This window comes from Pyxicephalus adspersus, chromosome 1 (assembly GCF_032062135.1).
Source record: "Pyxicephalus adspersus chromosome 1, UCB_Pads_2.0, whole genome shotgun sequence".
NCBI classification, from domain to species: domain Eukaryota; kingdom Metazoa; phylum Chordata; class Amphibia; order Anura; family Pyxicephalidae; genus Pyxicephalus; species Pyxicephalus adspersus.
The window spans coordinates 9,690,558-9,710,782 of NC_092858.1; the positions used below are offsets into that span (position 1 = coordinate 9,690,558).

The window sequence follows — 20,225 nt, forward strand, 5'->3', positions numbered from 1 at the left end:
CTTTACAGTGGCATTTAGTGATTGATCTTCGTCCCGTAATGAACCGAAATTGGTGATCAGACGCTACAGCTGATTTCCACGATCACACTTTTGAAAAGTGGTAAATGCAGCAAAGGTTTCTGTATGTCAGAAACAAAGACTCACTGATCTCCAATGTGGCTTTTTGGCAAAGTAGTGATCAGGTAGAGCTTCATTTTTAAAATATGGTCACCACACAGAAAGTAGAAATCGTCTTAAAGTGGTTGGAGTTCCTCAGGGGCGGAGCTGCTTGTGAAGACCAGCCAATTAAAATACTCACTGTTGTTATCAATTACAATGCAAATAAATGATTGGTAAAAAAGTAAATAAAAAGTTATGAAAAGTTAACTAACTTTAGTTAGCTTGAACAGAAGCTAATCTTAGATTGTAAACTCTTCTGGGCAGGGTCCTCTCCTCCTCCTGTGTCATTCTTTGTACCCGCCATTTGCAACCCCTATTTATTGTACAGCCCTGCGTAATAAGTCGGTGCTATATAAATAATAATTTGAAGATATTTAAAGTAAACCCATCACAGCTCTGCACAATTCAATCTGAACACAAGATAAAGAAATATATAAGCAGATGTCTCCTTGTTACTGTAAGTATATTAGTAAACGTTGTGTTGGGCCCCTAGTAGGACATCCCAAATTATTTTCTTCTATTCATATTGTGACGTTTGTGCAGTGGCACAGAATTCTGCAGTGCTGTGGAATGCAGTAAATATTGGTTCAGCTCGGTGTGGAATGTGAAGATGTTTTAAGTCTCACACAGACCAGCCTGATGACTTGGCAGGGGCCGTTATGTAAACTCACGTGTAGGAGCATATGGTACCACAGACAGGATCTGACAAGCAAAGGGATTGGCCCCACTGACCTCAAAATGTATCCAATGGCAAAACTTTTCTATGGAGGAGTTTTAGAGGGTCCCTATGATGTTAGAACCAATGGCTACAGGCTTTATGGGTCCAGATGCAGAATATGGACCGGATACCTCCGCAGCAACTCTGCACCACCGCTGATGGTCTTCTTGCTACAGATCTCTGGGCCCCTGCGATAATTCCTTTATTTTATGTTAATTCCCCCACCTCCTAGATTGTAAGCTCTTCAGGGCAGGGTCCTCTCCTCCTCCTGTGTCACTGTCTGTATCTGTCTGTCATTTGGATGTTAATGTACAGCGCTTTGTAATATGGCGCTATATCAATCCTGTTTATAAATAATAATAAAAATATTTGAAACAAGCTCCCTCTTACCAGGGGCCCCTTTTACAACAAGAGGGGCCCATATATCTGTAGCTAGAAAAGGATTGATGAATTGCATTAGGGGGTAGGGGGGGCAGGTCCAAATTTTGCATGGTAGCCCATAGATCTGTAGCTAGAAAAGCGTTGATTAATTGCATTGGGAAAGGGGAGCAAGGTCCGAATTTTGCATGGGGCCCAAAGATCTATAGCTAGAAGACCCCTCTTAGATGTGGGCTTCCTTTGACATCAGGATCCCCTGCTGTACATTAGAAGTTTCTTTTCACATCCCAGTTCACAATATGAGCTCCATTCACATCAGAGCCCCTTCCCTTTAATATCAGAGCCCCCCACTCTTCACATCAGAGCCCCCTTTAAGTCCCCTGTTTACCCCAGAACCCCCTTTCAAATCAAACTCCCATCTGGGCCCCTGTGGTCATCTCAGATGAATATTTTGGAATGATCCCTATACAGAGCGGCTGTTGATCTGACCGTTCTGTTCTATAGAGAAAGTGTGGGGAGGACAAGTATGAGGGACCCCGCTGCATTGCTATACAAAAGAAGGACAATGGTGGTCATTACCGGATGGTCATTAGTAATCTAACACAACATATCACTCACAAAACTCTCATACCATAAGAGACACCTGTACACACTTTCAATCTTTTCCATAAAGTGTGCAGGGAATTTTGGTAATGTGTCCCCATCGGGAATATTAACTATCAATATTTGTCTTGGTGACCACCAAAGTGATTGGAGATCCAACTTTACAGCTGCCACTGGAACAGGAGATCAGGGGAGTTTTGCATTGGGGACACTGGTTGTGATGACATCTGGAATAATTCCCTACTTTATCCAAAGTATTACCTATAGATACACTTTAATGTCATTTAAATCAGAGTTTAGGTTTAAATTTAAAATCTCAAAGAAGATGATACTGTGCCAATCTCTTCTGTTAAAGATCTTCTTGCCCAACTTTCAGCTCTTCTTTCTGAAGATACACTGAGCCATGCAAGTGTTGGAGGAATGTCACCCCGACCTGGCCAAAGACTCCGAGACCTGGAAAAGATGGAAGCGGTGGCATCAGAAAGGAGAATAAACATTGGGGTATATTAGGCAAGTCATTCTGCTACAATCTAAAGTATGCTGTGCACATTTCTATTTGCTTGCTGTGCATTTGGATTGGCACTAGGAATAAATAGGAACCCAACACACCAAAGCATGTCTTGTATTATGTGTTCATGCAATACAATAACGGAAACAACCCCTTACCAGCCGCTTGGCTCTCTAATTAGCTTCTGGCTTACAAAAACCAGCAAACTGTGCCAGGAAAGCTGTGCCAACCTTCTCACTTTACTTGATGTTTCTAGTGTGACCCTGGCTGCACCTCTCACCCTCCAAAATCATCAAATTAATTATTATTATTATTATTATTATTATTAATAATAAACAGGATTTATATAGCGCCAACATTTTATGCAGAGCTGTACATTAAATAGGGATTGCAAATGACAGACTAATACAGACAGTGATACAGGATGAGAGGACCCTGCCCTGAAGAGCCTACAATCTGATAGGTGGGGGAATTTGGACACAAAAGAATGGGAGATATGTAGCGGGGAAGTAGTGATGGTTTCAAAAGACAGAAGAAGATGGGTAGGCAAGTTTGAAAAAATGGGTTTTGAGAGCTCTTTTATATGAAAAGAAAGTAGGAGCAAGCCAGGTGACTTTTTATTTTTTGAGTTCTGCTTTGCAAGCTCTCGGGACACATTAGGTTCCATCCTCAGGCATCATGCAATTATTGAAGTTTGAGCATTTTTGTAAATACTTTTATACTTTATATAGTTATCCTTTTTGTGCATAAATACTGTACGTAGTTTCTAGAATTATTTTCAGAAATGAAACCGAATGTGTCATGAGAGTTTGCATCTTCAATACCATAATTTAGCCAAAGGGTATCGCTTCAACTTGACAAGCAAAGTAAATTTGACACGACACTGTATCAGCCCCCTTCTTGCATAACCCTGTATTGGAGGGGGAGAGGGTCTGAGCCAATAGCAGTGGTTCCATATGGTAAAGCTATGTTATACCCTCACGTGTGACAACACGTGTATATACAAAGCTCCTACTGGCTGGAAGAGTCTTGTTTTTATTACTGTAGGCCTGACACATAGGCATTCCCTATAGAATCACACGTGCAGCTACTCATGTCCTGCTTTCTCCTGCAGCCCTGACTCAGGATAGTCTGATCAGGACCATGGTGGAGCATGCAGTACAAAGCTGCAATTTACTGCAAGTCTGAAAGAGATCTAATTAAAAAAAAATCTAAAATGTGCCAACTTTTTGGGCATTTTTTGTATTCTTGGAGCTACAGCAGACAGTCAATGTTCTGGGATCCTCACTCCTTTACTCTAGACACTACACGGCACCATGAACATTATTATTATTACACAATATTACACATTATACAACTTCCTGGGCAAATGCTGCATAAATGACCAATAAACACTTGATAAATGCCAGAGTTGCAGCTGACGTTACAGCTCAGATAAATAAACCATGAAATCTGCTACAAAGCATTATTTAATAGTCACTGACACTGTGACATGATCAGTCAAAGTTTGTGCAGTAATCCAAATTTTTTTTCTATTCCTGTGAATAAAATTTTATTCTTTGATATCTCCCATATATGTGCTGAGTATATAAAAGTATGGAAAGAGAACTCTGCTGTAGTAACTTTAGGTAACACAGTGGTGTTTTTATCAGACACCAGACTCCGGGCCCTGAGCACCCCCAATGAATGGGTTATATTGATAGCCTCTGGTGGTGCAGCAATGGAGTGATTCCTCAGTTCAGGCTTCTAGAATTTTCTTAAAGAGCATTCCAGCAGACAGAGAGCGTGCTCACTGCACCATGCAATGTGCAATCATGGCAAGTAGTGACTTGTGAATACCCTGAAAGGGCTTGTAAAGCTATTACAGGAAACGGAGTACAAACATGAATCTCTTCTCACTTTTTAGGTAACAGCTGTACACAATATACCCTCACAGACGGCATGGTGTATTCCTAAAAATAGCCGCAGAGGTCTTTTTCCATAAAAAAAGAAACTTGCAATTACAAAACCAAAATAATTGCTATAAGGCTAACTTCAGATATGTGGGTGACAATTGTGCCATGAACTGCTCCCAGGTGCTTAATACTAAGCACATTTTTGTGGTGAGGAGGAGATATTGGCACGCATTATTATACATTTGCTATTGTATGCTGCTTCTGTCATTTCTAACCCCCTATTTTATGTACAACGCTGCGTAAAATGTTGGTGCTATATAAATACTTTTTATTATTAATAATAATAATTTGCAGTGCACTTGTGGTTCTCATCATCATCGCAAATGATCTTGGGTCACCTGCTGTTCATCAGAATGCTTTCAACCGTTTGCAAATGATTTATACATGTTGGTAAATAAAGATTGAAAAGTGCATGAAGTCATCAAAAGACATAGGGAGGTGCAAAGTGGGCTGCTGCATGAGGGCCCTAGAACTTCCTTAGCCAACAGTGGCCCCCACAGGGTCCCAAATGAGTTCAGCAGGAGTCCTCCAAGCCTGTTCTGCACCAGCTACATATGGCACTATATAAAGTCATGCCATGTGCATAAACAATCATTAAAAGGCATCAGAATTCCAATCACTTTCTATCTGTGTAAATTCCCCCACCTCCTAGATTGTAAGCTCTTCGGGGCAGGGTCCTCCCCTCCTCCTGTGTCACTGTCTATATCTGTGTGTCATTTGCAACCCTTATTTAATGTACAGCGCTGCGTAAAATTTTGGCACTATATAAATCCTGTTTATTAATAATAATAATAATAATAATATTATTAATAATAATAATCTGTGCAAGAATTGGAAATGCATCATATTGTACAGGTGTGCAGTGTTTTGAGACTTTCAACCAATCAATGACCATGCGCTGTGTTGGGAAAAAATGCTGCATGTCTTTTTTTGGTCTTTTGTGTTAGCTTCCTATTAAAACTGAATAGGTTGTCTTAATGAAGTTCAAATTAACGAAAGTTAAGCTATAATTTTTATTAATATTAAACAGTATTTATATAGCGCCAACATATTATGCAGCGCTGTACATTAAATAGGGGTTGCAAATGACAGACAGATACAGACAGTGACACAGGATGAGAGAACCCTGCACCCAAGAGCTTACAATCTAAGCTATTATTATTATTATTATTATTATTAAAACGTTTTTATATAGCACCAACATATTACGCAGCGCTGTACATTAAATAGAGGTTGCAAATGACAGACAGATACAGACAGTGACACAGGAGGAGGTGAGGACCCTGCCCCAAAGAGCTTACAATCTAAGCTCTCTACAAATGTCATTTGATTGTCGCTGGTAACAATCATTTGTGATTGTTTCTAGTTATTGACAAGCAAAAGAGCACCAATCTGATGTATGAAGAGGGGAGAGGGAATGATGATGGAGCAGCACCCCGCTGTTCTCTCCTCCATAGGAGCACAGTGGTTGTTCCCAGTTGCTTATTTTTCAATCCGCCACACAGTCAGAGGACTGCTGTACACGTCTGACTTTTAGCTGAGATGAACATTTGTCTGATGTATGTACCATGCTTTCATGTGTGTTTTAAATCCCACAAAAGAATGAATGAACCCTGACTGTTGGTAATTCTGTAAAAGTGCAAAAAAAGTAAATGAACCATTATTGGGCTTTCACTTTTTTCTTTTGTATAATAAAATTAGGGTTGTGGATAGGGAAGAGGTTTACATGCTGCATGGAAACTGTGGTGCAAAAATTGCCCCCTCCCCATCCTATATTGTGTCTGCTAAAATAATTTTTTGCTTTTCTTTTTCTTTAATTGTTTTTTTTTTATTTGGCCAGCAAGCAACACTTTACATATTACAGTTCACCAAGTTGGCTCCCTGCCTTATCTCCAAAGAATCCACTCCATCCTCCTGTGAGCTCTCTTGGCATGTAATGAGGAGGAGGAATTTTGGAGAGGAAGCATTGAGAGTTATTCTGCATCCCACATAGCTGTAGAACAGACAGACAACGTGGCAGGGTGGGGGGAGGAGAGTGCAGAAAACTTCCAGAATACTCACATCCACATCTGTAGAAAGAAAACTTCTAGAAGATTGCAATATAGAAAGATTATTCTGCTGCTTTAACATATATTACTTGTGCATTGCATCATCACATATATTACTATTACATTGCACATAGTTTGGTGGACTTAATATAACACAAATAAAAGAAACAGTCACCTTGGTCTTTTAAATAAAAGATTCTTAATGTACAGCGCTGCGTAATATGTTGGCGCTATATAAATCCTGTTTAATATTAATAATAAAATTAATAATTCTTCCTCCCTGCACCCTGTGATGCCATAACTTTAATTATTATTATTATTATTATTATTAATAATAATAAACAGTATTTAATTAGCGCCAACATATTACGCAGCGCTGTACATTAAATAGGGGTTGCAAATGACAGATGAATACAGACACAGAAGGAGAGGACCCTGCCCTGAAGAGCTTACAATCTACCCTTTAATGTTCTCAACACCCTATTTCATGTACAGCGCTGCGTAATATGTTGGCGCTATATAAGTCCTGTTTATTAATAATATTAATATTAATAACACACCATTAATAGATTTTTCACCATCTCTAGAATGCCAATCACCAGGACTCATACCCAGGGGGTGATGCCCATTCATATGCAGATTCCGACTTTCAGAACGTCATGCAAGGCTACAAATTATGTTCTAAGGAAATTATTATTAATAATAAATAGTATATATATAGCGCCAACATATTATGCAGCGCTGTACATTAAATAGGGGTGGCAAATGACAGACAGATACAGACAGTGACACATGAGGACATTATTTAATGTACAGTGCTGTAGAATAAATAATACAAGTGCATGTGCTAATGCAGAGCAGCAATACTAATAGGCTGTGAATGTATTATTCACATAATGTAACACATTGCTCCCTATGGCGTGCTTTTCATACATGTAATGTAGAGCGATAGAATTTAATTGCACATTCAGTTCATACATTTTTTTTTTTTTTTACAATTAACGGCATAGTCATAAGTCTCCTGTTCTTAGATAGCAAGCTCTTTTGGTTCCACTGCATCTCAGTGACATTTTATGACCATGGAGGATCATCTCCTAGATTGTAAGCTCTTCTGGGCAGGGTCCTTCCCTCCTCCTGTGTCATTGTTTGTATCTGTGTCATTTGCAACCCCTATTTATTTCACTGCGCCATGTAATATGTTGGTGTCATATAAATACAATTTAATAATATTAATAGGAAGTCATTTGTTGTATCTGTAATCCCTATTACCTAGTGATTTTTGTAATTTTACCAGCGCTTGTGTGCTCTTAGACTGTAAGCTCCTTTGGTGCAGGGTCTGGCTGTAGACGATTCCTGTCTTTAATTTGATAGCTATTGTTGATTTGATCTTTTCCACATGCAATGCATCACCTTTATAATTAGCGGAGTGCCCCAGCAGTCCCCATCCCCTGTGTTTGTACAGCTGAGTAACAATTGCCTGCCGTCTGCTGTCACCACACAAGTAATCTACTTAATGGTATGTGTTCCTGGGAAGAGATCTTGCAGCAGTTCACTAAAACAATTTCTTGTTATGTTACCTTTATTTAATTCAAAACTTCTTTTCAAGTCTCATTATTCTGCACCATCCTTGAGTAAGCCAGCATTCTGTATCACTCCAGTTTGATATTCCATATGGAGAATAGGAGGTGAATGTGACTGACTACAAATAGTTATTCTGTAGCAGATGGAAAATCCCTCTAACGCCACGTTTTTATGGTTGCATTGTAGTAATGAACACTTTTCCAGATTTTACTCACCATCCTGTAACTGGCGTTGTGCATTGTGTTGCAAAGCCATTCCTTTTGAATGAACTATTATAATAGCGGGCAAGGGTTAGTATAGGTGTGAAGCCAGCCTTAAAGAGAACCTGTCATCAACTTACAACATTGCAGAAAAATAAAACATTTTCTTACCTATAGTGTTCCCCCTTTCCATATTTTTTATTCCCTTGCAATGTGCTGATATACTTGTGCCAGAAAACTTGACTTGATTAGTGCGGCGCACCTTTGCTTCTTCTACGTCTTAGCTATCTTCTTCTTTTCTTGGATGGTCTAAATATTGCCTATGCTGGCCCAGCTTTGCCATTTCCCTCTCATCTAAAGCGAAATAGTATTAAGTTAATCTGAGTCTACTGGAGCTACCATTTCACATCCAAGATGGCAGCACACAACAGCCGTCTCTGGACTTTTTTGGATGCCTATACAAATGAGACATTTACTTTTGCATTGGTTTGATATATATTATATCTGTTATAATAATATATTTGCTTGAACTAAGCATTGATGCCCATGGAAGTGAACCCCAAGCCTTCCCGGCCCTCTTTATAGGATATCTGCCCACCTTTTCCCAGTTCCATTATATCATTGTCTGCCAGCCTCCTCTTTAGGAACCAGACAGCCGTGGATGTCCCACCAGGTGATCTGCCCATTAAATAAGATGAAAATGAAACAACCAATATCCATATTTCTAAAATATTTTTTATTTTTATTCAGAGACCCCAAAAATTTAAACATTTCTATAAAAGAAAGTACAATGCTTGCAGAGTTTGAATGGAATGTAAGTCCCTTCATGTACTGGCTATGATGAACTTTTACACTCAATTGGATTTGGATTGTTTGATCCCTGGTGAAATGAATGTGGTTAAAAATTGCCATGTTCATGGCTGACTTTCTTTGCACAGATTGTAAGCTCTTCGGGGCAGGGTCCTTTCCTCTTCCTGAGTCACTGTCTGTATCTATTTATCATTTGCTACCCCAGTTTATTGTACAACGCTGTGTAATATGTTGGCGCTATATAAATACAGTTTATTAATAATAATAGAAGTCCTAGAATGCAGTGGATTAAAAAACCTTGCCCACTCAGGACTTGTACCTGGAAACTTTCATTTGCAGAAAATGATCATGACATTGAGCAGCGGAGGGTCCGGCTGTGAGCGGTGTAATATGCTGTAACAGAAGGAGCGTTCAGAATCTAAAGGACGTCCTAAAAAAAGTTACTCCCCTCCTTTACCTCCGGGGTAACACGCAGACGTCTAGAATGTTCTGCACAGATTTGTAAAAGAAAAAAAAAGTGCATCAGGTGTTTAAACAAATCAGGACTTTACTACATAGCATGCTTTCCTTTCTGGGGTCAGAATAAGGCCAATGACCACGTGGGGGGTTTATTGAGTGATGTGAGATCAGCTGGGCCCATGCAAACCTTTCCAGTGCAAAAACGCTCATTATTCCATGCAATGTTATTATTAGTAATGTTAGGTGTGATATAGTGATCAGTGCAAAGTATGTCTGAAGGTACAAACAACACGGATCTATGCCAGTGCATTGCATTACTATAGAAGAGCTACCATCAACCCAGCCAAGAGCAAGCTCTTTATCTTGGGATCCTTCCAATAAAACTATTCCTATATGGCAATGGAAATTCTCACTTACTGTACAACCTGTCATATTATTATTATTATTAATATTATTATTATTATTATTAATAATAAACAGGATTTTTATAGCGCCAACATATTACGCAGCGCTGTACATTAAATAGGGATTGCAAATGACAGACTAATACAGACAGTGACACAGGAGGAGAGAACCCTGCCCCGAAGAGCTTACAATCTAGTCATAGGAAGTTTCTTAGGATTACCTTCCCTTCTCCTCCATTACGTATCATTTAATAAGCCTCGTACAGATGTCCAATGGGTGTTGTGGCTGGAAATAATCTTTAATGGCGTTTCCAATGACAGATGAATGAGAGCTGTACACATTGCCATTCTGTTCTATAGAAATGGAAAGGGGAAGGAAGTGTGCCGAATCCATAGGAATGCGAGTGGTTCTTCCACCGATATCCGAATCCGATATTCATCAATTCACCGTGGCAGCATGATGAGCGACACTGGGGGGCCACTGTGCCCATGTCAGGTTTGCACCTGAGACGAATGGTCAAGCTCAATTCGGGTGAAAAACTGATATGAGTAGTCAAGTATGACCATTCGTCTCAGGTGCAGATCTGACGGGGCAGAGGGGTCCCCTGATGTTGCTCATCACACCACCATGGTGAATTGATGAATATCTGACTAAATATTATTATTATTTATAATAATAATAAACAGGATTTATATAGCGGCAACATATTACGCAGCGCTGTACATTAAACAGGGGTTGCAAATGACAGACAGATACAGACAGTGACACAGGAGGAGGACAGGACCCTGCCCCGAAGAGCTTACTATCTGTGCAAAGAAAGTCGGCCATGAACATGGCAATTTTTAACCACATTCTTTTCACCAGGGATCAAACAATCCAAATCCAATCGAGTGTAATTGCCAGAAATGAAACAATGTCAGTAACATTGAGCACCAGAATTCCGTCAAAATCAAAACTGTTCTTTTTTGGATGAAATGATTTTCTTGATGTGCAAGTGCGAGGAATTGAAATTCTTCAAAACCAGAATTATTTCTATTAAACCTCAATAACCTCCATTGGGCCCTATGTTTCAATTCGATAACCTCAATCTGACCCCTAACAACCACCATCAGGCAACTATTTATCACCCCGATAACCATCAATGTCTCATAAATTGATCAGATTTTTCGGTGTCATTCTGATTTCATCTACTTGCAGTTGACTAAAAATTTTTATTTTAATGCCTTTAGAAATGAAAAGTTAGAATTGAAAGTTTAATCACTTGATCAATTCGCCATGTGTATGTATGGCCAACCTTACAGCCTCCTAATCTGTATCCTGGGGTCTCCATTATTACCATTTGACCCCTTTATACCTTTATACAAAGTCACCTGCAACTGAAAAGTAAAAGTTGTAATCTAAGTGGAATTGGAATGGAATCGAATTATTTAGTTTTTGTAACTTGTTAATAATGTAAAGTAATAAAATATATGAATAAAAACTAAATTCTTCTGCTTCATATGCGTAGACTGCGCACTTATATATCCTGATGGAGCAAACGCTGCGACTGCTATATTCATTATAATGATTACTTCCAATGATAGAAATTCAATCACTGATACAAGAACAGATTTTTCCATTTTTTGCATGAGAATATTTCTTTCAATTGTTCAAACTATGGTGCAAATCTTTCACGGTTCGCCAAGACAGATCTACGCCCTGGATTTAGCGTGGCATTAGGACCATTATCCTCATCTCTCATATAACAATCAGGTTACAAATATCCACATTGTCAAGTAAAGGAATGTCAGGGGTTGTCTCAAGCAGCTGAGGGGTTGGAATCACAGGAGGAGGGATTGGGACGTCAGAGGGCAAAGGAGGGGGACATCAAAGTCCCTCATTTAAATAAAGTTTTCCAAACTTCCAGAACTTTCCTCAGCTGGGTATATAGGCTGGGTTGTTGGATCAGTGGGACAGCAGACCTGCAGACACAGAAGAGGAGAGATCAGGAAAGAGAGAGAGATTCTCCATAGCTTCTGCTACTGAGGTATGTCACCTATCCTATTGGGAAGGGAGGATAACACTCTGGATACAAAGTATCACTGGGATTCTGAACTCAATTCATGCAGAAAAAATGCTGCATCAGCTGTTTTTGTGCTTTGCTTTCATTGCACAGACAGCAGTACTGGCACCATAAACTTCCAGAGTTTTTTGCAAATTAGGAATTATTTAGAATTGCAGAAAGAAGTGATGATAAATCTAGTGCAGGCTAATAATAAATGAATTCTGATTGGTTGCTGCATGTTATTGCATTATTTATTGCAGTTTGCATGGTTGTATGTATGGTATATTATGCTACTGTAAGGTATAAAGAATGTGCAAGTTTGTAATTATTCTTTAAAATCTCTGCATTACTGCTAGTTAGAGGCATTACTGAGCACAACCGCTATTTGCTGCAAGTTTAAGGTGTTGCCAATATTTTGGGTAAAAACTTGCAATGCCCTTTGCTCTTTACTATTGCAACCCTATGAATAAATGTACATTCTGCAGAATAACCTGCAAAATGAGGAAAGGTGGGATGCTATATAGTAATGCAAATTGTATGTAAAGAAAGGAAACACAGCACAGCAATCTAAACTAAGCATAGGTTCTCATAAAGGCTTGCTGAGATTTGTAGTCCTGCTGCAAAGGATTAGATAAGTTTATGGAAAGTCAAAAAAGCAATGTGCAATAACCCAATAGTAGCCAAATGTCCCTATAGATTGGTCTTTTGGTGGTAAAGCATAATCAAAACTTTTTGCTTTGTTGAATGCCTCTGATACTTGTTACCAAATACAGCTGTGCTATAATAATATGTTGCAATAATTATTGTACAGCGCTGTATAATATGTTGGTGCTATATAAATCCTGTTCATTAATAATAATAATAATAATAATAAATAGCAACCGATGATATATCATTGAGTGAATGGTGCAGATTGCTTGCTATAGGCGGCTGCATTTTATGCAAAGAATTACTTTGCTTTAAAAAAAAAAACAGGTTGATGAGCACAAAAACAAAAATAGTATTGTTTTCATGCAGCAGGAGATGGCTGTTTTGCTTTGTGTTTTGTCTATTGTTTGAAATCATAATACACATCCTTTTCCTTTGCTATGTTGTTTTCATTTCCATGAGATCACAGACCCCAGGGGCAATGCTGGGTGGGACGACGCTGTGATACATTGAAATGGTTAAACACATAGAAATCATTCAGACTTTGCCACATCATCACCTCTACCCCATCCCACCCAAATCTACCCCCTTATCCTCCAAGTACCAATTATAGCCAAACCCCCTTAGGGGGGGCACAGGGCCACTAAGAGCCATAGGAGGGTCTCATTCACGTACAACACTGCTTCTACATCTGCTGGTGCTCAATTGTGTTCTATGGGAATCTGCTTCATTTGTCTGTTTCTTTCAGAATGAAAATTGCAAAAGTTGACCTCACTATGAATCTCTATAAAGGTATCTGGAATCCACATTCTCAATTCTTTCTCAGTACTGTGTGATCCCAAGGTGCTCTGTGCTTGGAGAAAAAGTAATGAATAATAATAGATCATTGGTCATATAATAAAAAAAAAGTTAATGCAAATTAATTGCAAATTAAAAAAAAAAAGGATCAATTGGATTTTCTTTTTAAAGTGATAGCTCTTCCCATATATCCCCTATTGCTAATAAGTGGAGTATCCCACTTTAAATAGGAGAGGAGGGATAAGTTAAACAGCAACAGTTGCCTCGAAGTTACAAAGTTATGGTTGCAGAATTACTGGTTGGGGTAATCAGAGAAAAAGTTTCCCTCTTATCCCAAAAGTGCAAGATCTATTGTAAATCCAATAGAGGTTTGCATCACCTGCCACGTCTCGTCTCCAGTCATTGCTTCAAAATTGCAAGGTCTGTCTATTACTTAAAATTAGCTATTGACTGGGTTTTTTTTTAGTATGGAAAGCTGGCACAAAACTTAAATTCAATGACTCAGAGTCTACATTTAGTCACTGTGAATCTGCAGCCCCAGGCTATTCATTTAGCTGACACGCAGGGTGGGGCAGCGTCACTTCCATTCAATGGCCTTTTAAGATTTTTTTTTTCATTTACCTTTTGTAATATAGAGGTGTTTTTAAATGCAAAAAAAAAAAAAAGACTTTTCTTTTTTATTCTTTTAAATGTGGGCCAAAACTCCTTTGACCTTCATTGGATTTGCATGGTTACTTTTTCTGTAATTCATTGGCTAACTGTCAGCAAATTCTAGCCCAAACCCAGTTTAACGTCACTCCGCCCCTAAGGCAGGGAAATAGGTGGGCCACTTGTGTGTCATAGTCAGAGAACTTATGACATAAGGGTATAATAGAAAGACAAAGTAGCAAAAAAGTTACAATGATATAATATTATAACATACAGAAAATTATTATTTAAAAAAACCTATTATTATTTAAATTTACCCTATTTTGAGGGTTTTTTTCTAATAAATTAGGGAAGTATATAAACCTGCCTTTTTGTATGTTCACCATTGGAGAATTTGTACCTAAATCCTGGTGCAACAAGAAATTAAAAGAAATGTTCCAGGTACAGATTTATCTTCTCCTTGTTATGTTCTGGGGACAATTTTAACATTTTGGATTTCGTTTCCCTATCTTTGATGTGCCAGTTCTCATCAGTACAGATAGTGTAGTAAATGTCCCCAATTGGGATACAGACAGCAATAGGGTTTCACCCTTCCATATGTTCTCCAAAGCCTGGAGGTACATGTTGAAAGCTCAAAAATTAAATATTAATAGGAGGAAAATAAAAATAACAAATCCAAGAGACAAAGTGCCTGTGATGTCCTTCCATGAATTTGTTTTATCCTCACCTGACCTTCAACATGGTAACAAAGTTGTTATATGTGGATTAATTCTAACACAAGGTAATTAACTTTGAAATGCTTCTCTTTTATTTTGTAGATTTGAATTGCTTCTTCCTACAAATAAAAGCACCATGTGGATGATCAAATTTCTGGCTCTTGGCCTCCTGCTTGCTGTGGATGCAGCAGTAGATAAGAAAGCCGTAGAGAAAGCAGCCAAGGGTGTTACAGCTCCAGAGAAGAAAATCAGTGAACATGCCAACACCATTGCTGACCGAAGTGCTAACCTGGCATATAACCTCTATCACACCATGGCCAAGGACAAAAAGATTGACAACATCCTGGTCTCCCCAGTTGTGGTAGCTTCTTCTCTCGGTCTGGTCAACCTTGCCGGTAAAGCCAGCACTGCCGCCCAGGCCAAAGCAGTCCTTAGCGTTGACAAGCTAAGTGATGACCTCGTCCATTCTGGCTTGGCTGAACTCCTCAATGAAGTCAGCAACTCCACCGCCCGTAACGTCACCTGGAAAATTGGAAACCGTCTCTACGGCCCAAGCTCCATCAGTTTCTCCGATGACTTTGTGAAGAACAGCAAGAAGCACTACAACTACGAGCACTCCAAGATTAACTTCCGAGACAAGAGAAGCGCTCTTAAGTCCATCAACGAGTGGGCCACTCAGACCACCGATGGCAAACTCCCAGAGGTGACCAGTGATGTGGAGAAGACCGATGGAGCTCTTATCGTCAACGCCATGTTTTTCAAGCGTGAGTATCCAAAGCCAATTGACTTTGTCTAATCAAAATTTGCAATTTAGAAATTTCATGATAACTAAAGGTTTCTCTTTTCTTCTGTAGCTCACTGGGATGAGAAGTTCCACCACAAAATGGTTGACAACCGCGGCTTCATGGTGACCCGTTCTTTCACCGTGTCTGTCCCCATGATGCACCGCACAGGTATGTTCAATGAATATTATGAGAAAAAAACAACATACTGAATATTTTAATGTTCAGTTATAAGATTTTGGATCTCAGGAATTAAAGCCAAACTTTAGACCATAAAATCATTATTAGTTTAGAAGGAAGAGCATTTAGGGAAAGTCATAAAACCTAGATTTTTTTACCTTCCCAAACTTATCCAAAGTATATTGTAACTTTTTTTGATAATTTTGTCATAAAGCTTGAATAGTTGTGTTTGAGACCAAATATAATCATTGATGTCACATACATAATTATTATACAGCATTTGATAATGCCGTGTCACAGACATGAAAAATATTCTATCAATACCAACCTTTGTGACCTTGCCTTTAGGTCTGTACAATTACTGTGAGGATGAGACCAACGCCCTTCAGATCCTGGAGATGCCCCTGGCCCACAAGCTTTCCAGCATGATCTTCATTATGCCCTACCATGTGGAACCCTTGGAGAGAGTGGAGAAACTCCTGACCAGAGAACAAGTCAAAACTTGGATTGGAAAGATGCAGCAGAGAGCAGTTGCAGTGTCCCTGCCCAAAGTCAGTATGGAAGTCAGCCACGACCTTCAGGTGAGTCCAGATTCATTAAGCCAATGATTTAACCTTAAAGTTACATTCGTGGAGCCAACCATAAACCCTACCCACCATTCTATTGTACCAATCTATTGTATTTCAAATGAATCCAAAGTGAACCCTTTTATTATCGGGTGTTAAACTCAAGCAAGCAATTTGTTGAAATTGTCTACTGTTACACATTTATCCCTTTACCATTTGACATTTATCTCCATCATTCAATAATTCTCCATCATCACAAAGCAATACTTTGTCATGGATTCACTAAAAGCATTTCAGGTACCCTTACCAATGATTCAACTGAACTTTTACAAAGGTTGAATGTAACAGCAAACTACTTATTTCAACCCTTTACAGGTAATCCCTGGGTTATATACAAGACAGGGACTTTAGGTTTGTTCTTAAGTTGAATTTGTATGTAAATCAGAACTTATTACTAATAATCACAATATTTTATTAATTAAATGCAATTAGGACAGATGTTTGTCTCAACATATTATTAGGCAGCATGGTCTCAGTTACTGTATAAAATCCTCTGTGAGTTAATCACTAACAAAGCAAAAAAAAAAAAAAACTTTATGGAGCCTAGACAAATATTAACTTCAGGAGCAAGTTGTGCTTTGATATGCTAAAAAGAAACAACTGCAGAATTTGTCTTGGTCATTAGAAGTTACAAGATGTTACAGATTAGCTCAGTTCTTAAGATCATTCACAACCTCAGCTGTGTTTGGCAAAAGATTTCTTCTGCAAGTCATGCAAACTGCCCCATCAAACCTCCGTCCTGCACAGGAGAAAGCAGGGAAGCCCCGTTCGTATCTAGGAGTCGTCCGTATGTCGGATGTCCTCAACTCGGGGACTACCTGTATATGTTTACCTAATGATTCCGTTATATTAGTCCTTGGTTTTTAACTATAAATTAAACTTAACAAATTATCTAAAATATTCTTCATGTTCAATGAGACAACAAGGGTTTATAATTGTGTCTATTGTTTCCGTTATTTCAAAAGTCAACAATCCATAAAACGAAAATGATTCTTTATCACCATGACTCAACCGACTCCATTTTCTTTTTTACAGAAACACCTAACTGAACTTGGTCTGACCGAAGCCACTGACAAAACCAAGGCTGACCTTTCCAAAATCTCTGGCAAGAAGGACCTCTACCTCGCCAACCTGTTCCACGCAGCTTCCCTGGAATGGGACACTGATGGAAATCCCTTTAATGCCGATATCTACTCCAGAGAAGAGCTTAGATCACCAAAACTCTTCTACGCTGATCACCCCTACGTCTTCCTTATCAAGGACAACAAGACAGACTCCATTCTTTTCATTGGTAGACTAGTCAGACCAAAGGGTGACAAGATGCGTGATGAATTATAGTACTAAAAAGTCATGGGGGATAGGGTAGTCGGGTTGGGTAGTTATAAATAAATTTCATTTTTTTTTAATGAAAGGATGATATAAAAAAAAATGCAATGTTGGCATTTGACATCTTGACCTGTTTACAAAAAGATAACATTCCACCAAAGCAAGACACCAAAGACATTATAAAAGAGACTGAAACTTCCCATTGCAGTATTAATCATGCAAGACTGTAAATGGAGTTTTGCAACATAGTGCTGGGGTCTTTTTAGCTAAGCAGATTCTGGAACTGTGAAGAGTCATTTAGTATCAAAGACCTTATGGCTTTTATTAGGAGTTAAAGACTTAAAAATAACCCTCAGGTCAAATTTGTCTCTTTTTTAACAACAGCCATGACTTCCATCGATTTGCTTTGGATGTCCTTTCACATACAGGAAGCCGGCTCTTTCTTTCCCCTATTTCAGGGGGATTTTGTCTGTTTGTATTGCCCCCTTGCATGTGTCATGTAAGGGGTCAATGGGTAACTAATACCTATGCAATCATTCCTTGCACCATGTGTGGTGCAGGTTGGATTTACAAGGATATGTGTGCTTGTCGGGGGGTGGGAAGATGTTCTTATTTAAATATTAAACAAAAAAAGACAAAAAAAATCAAAGGGGATTTTGAATTACTTTCACCATGTGGATTCACAAAATCTTTACTTTGTAAAAGTTACAAACCGTTTGAAAGTTCTGTGTGTGTTTTATTTTGCAATAAAGTTGCTAAAAAAATATTAGTGTTTGTGTTTTCTGCTCAAAAAATAATGAAGTGTGACCAGTCCTTTCTAAAACAATTCTATGGGCCCAGGATTCAACAATTGTTACACAAAATAAATGAATTAATTGATAATTTGACCTATTATGTTGGCTTCCTGTAGAATTTCAGATCAAGAATTAGAAATAATAGGGAGAGTTGCAGGAAGTTTCCCAGGCTCAAATAAACCCAACATTAAACAAAGGTTGAAAAGTGAAGTAAGTGGTACATGGGAAACCTATCTTATGGGTCAAATGTGCTTGCACACTGCACTACATCTAGCTTATTATCTCTGAAATCCACTGGTGATAGCGTCACTCAGACGTGACCATGTGACACCCAAAGTATGAAGAACAATGGATACCAGACTACATTCTGTAATCTGACATGTGTCTACATGAGAGAGCACGGCTTGTAGTCACAAGAAGTAGATGGTGAGCAATTCTAAATACACAGCAGTGATTAGACATTTGATTAAAATGATATAAACCAACCAGACACGGGCTGTGTAATAGAAGAGTTTTTCCTGGTAAACACAAAAAATGTGCAGCACTGTCTTAAAAGTTAAAAAGTACTTCCTGTTTTGTAGACACAATAGAAAGTCAGGAGAAATATCTTAAATAGTTGTAGTAACTGTAGCAGTTGCTGTAACAGTCTGGATTTCCTATAACTTTTTTTGCAGTATTACCGATGCCCAAGAAAAGGAGATGGTTATTATCCTAACTTGAGACAGCAGAAAAATAGTTCTAACACTTCTGCACTCCACTTAGAACTAAAAAAACGGGGTTTAAATATAATTTAGAAAACAGGCCCCAAGTTTAATCTCCAACCCAAACCCAAGCATGATTTCATCCCCAACCAGCCAATGAAGATGGTGAAAGACTCCAAAGTCAGAAGACCGGATGATGATGATGATGTCAGTAGCAGCACCGGATTTACAAGGGCCATCATGGCTGCCTCCTTGATTTTGGAGGGGGAACACTTTAACTGGGGGGTCTGCCATAATGTGCATATATGGTTTGCATACATGGGCATTGTAGCAAAACCTTGCGCACTGCCCATGGATTTAAATTCTACTTAGAGGATAAAGTGGTGATAATGTTAAGGGTCACATCAGGTTAGTAATCCCCACACAACCCCCTATATCCCCCAACATACATCCCTATATTTTGTACTATCTAATGCCATATCAACCAATAGACATTGGTCTGTCTGTATCTGTCTGTCATTTTGCATAATAATAATAATAATTTTAATAATAATAACAACAATAATATTAATAATAATTGTGATAGTTCTAGTAACTTCTGCTGAGGTCATTTTTTTATTGCAAATTCTAAATTATTCCCTAAGCATTTCTTATAAGAGTGCACCCAAAACAACTAACTATTCTTCATCTAGCTTTAGAATCAACTAATACAGGGAATCTGGTTTCCATGGGTTACAGCACTTGGTATAGGATCATCACCTTCTAATTTGCTTCTATTACTCAAACAATGGACATTCATTTTAAACTATTTAAAGTGGATATAATGTCGCCATCACAGCGCTGGACTGGTATTTTAGCAGGTAGGTGTGTCATAATGTGCAAATATACAACAACAGGCAATAACTATATTTTTTGGCTTGTAGTTTCTTAAAATTAAGTTCCTGTTAAGCTGCGTACACACGTCCAATTTTTATCGTTGGAAATGAACGAAGAACGAACGACGAACGACCGATTGGCCAAAAATCGTTTGTAAAAAAAGTAACCAACGACGCCGACGAACGAGGATAGTCGTTGGAAATGAACGACCGGACCGGCGGATCGGATTGGACGACGATCGTTGACCATCTATCGTGTGTAA

General features: G+C 38.7%; 1 protein-coding gene and 1 long non-coding RNA gene across 4 annotated transcripts in view; one reads left to right on the plus strand and one right to left on the minus strand.

Annotated features, from left to right (window-relative positions):
* Positions 1–2,113: 2,113 nt before the first annotated feature.
* The window catches only part of LOC140342333 (uncharacterized), a 20,893-nt gene continuing 2,781 nt past the window's right edge, over positions 2,114–20,225 (minus strand). Inside the window, exon 2 of the long non-coding RNA XR_011923055.1 lies at positions 2,114–2,311. This is a non-coding gene — a long non-coding RNA (uncharacterized lncRNA). The remainder of the gene's footprint in view (positions 2,312–20,225) is intronic.
* Positions 11,718–18,346, plus strand: SERPINH1 (serpin family H member 1). 3 transcript variants are annotated; one of them, XM_072401911.1, is made up of 6 exons: positions 11,718–11,850; positions 13,265–13,308; positions 14,781–15,442; positions 15,533–15,631; positions 15,989–16,221; positions 17,302–18,346. In XM_072401911.1, exons 3-6 carry the CDS (start codon positions 14,815–14,817, stop codon positions 17,602–17,604), a joined length of 1,263 nt encoding a protein of 420 aa, XP_072258012.1. In that variant the 5' UTR covers positions 11,718–11,850; positions 13,265–13,308; positions 14,781–14,814; the 3' UTR covers positions 17,605–18,346. The 3 variants fall into 3 exon arrangements, with proteins under 3 accessions (XP_072258012.1, XP_072258030.1, XP_072258022.1); XM_072401929.1 differs by lacking the exon at positions 13,265–13,308 and having other exon boundaries at positions 11,731–11,850; XM_072401921.1 differs by lacking the exon at positions 11,718–11,850 and having other exon boundaries at positions 11,870–13,308.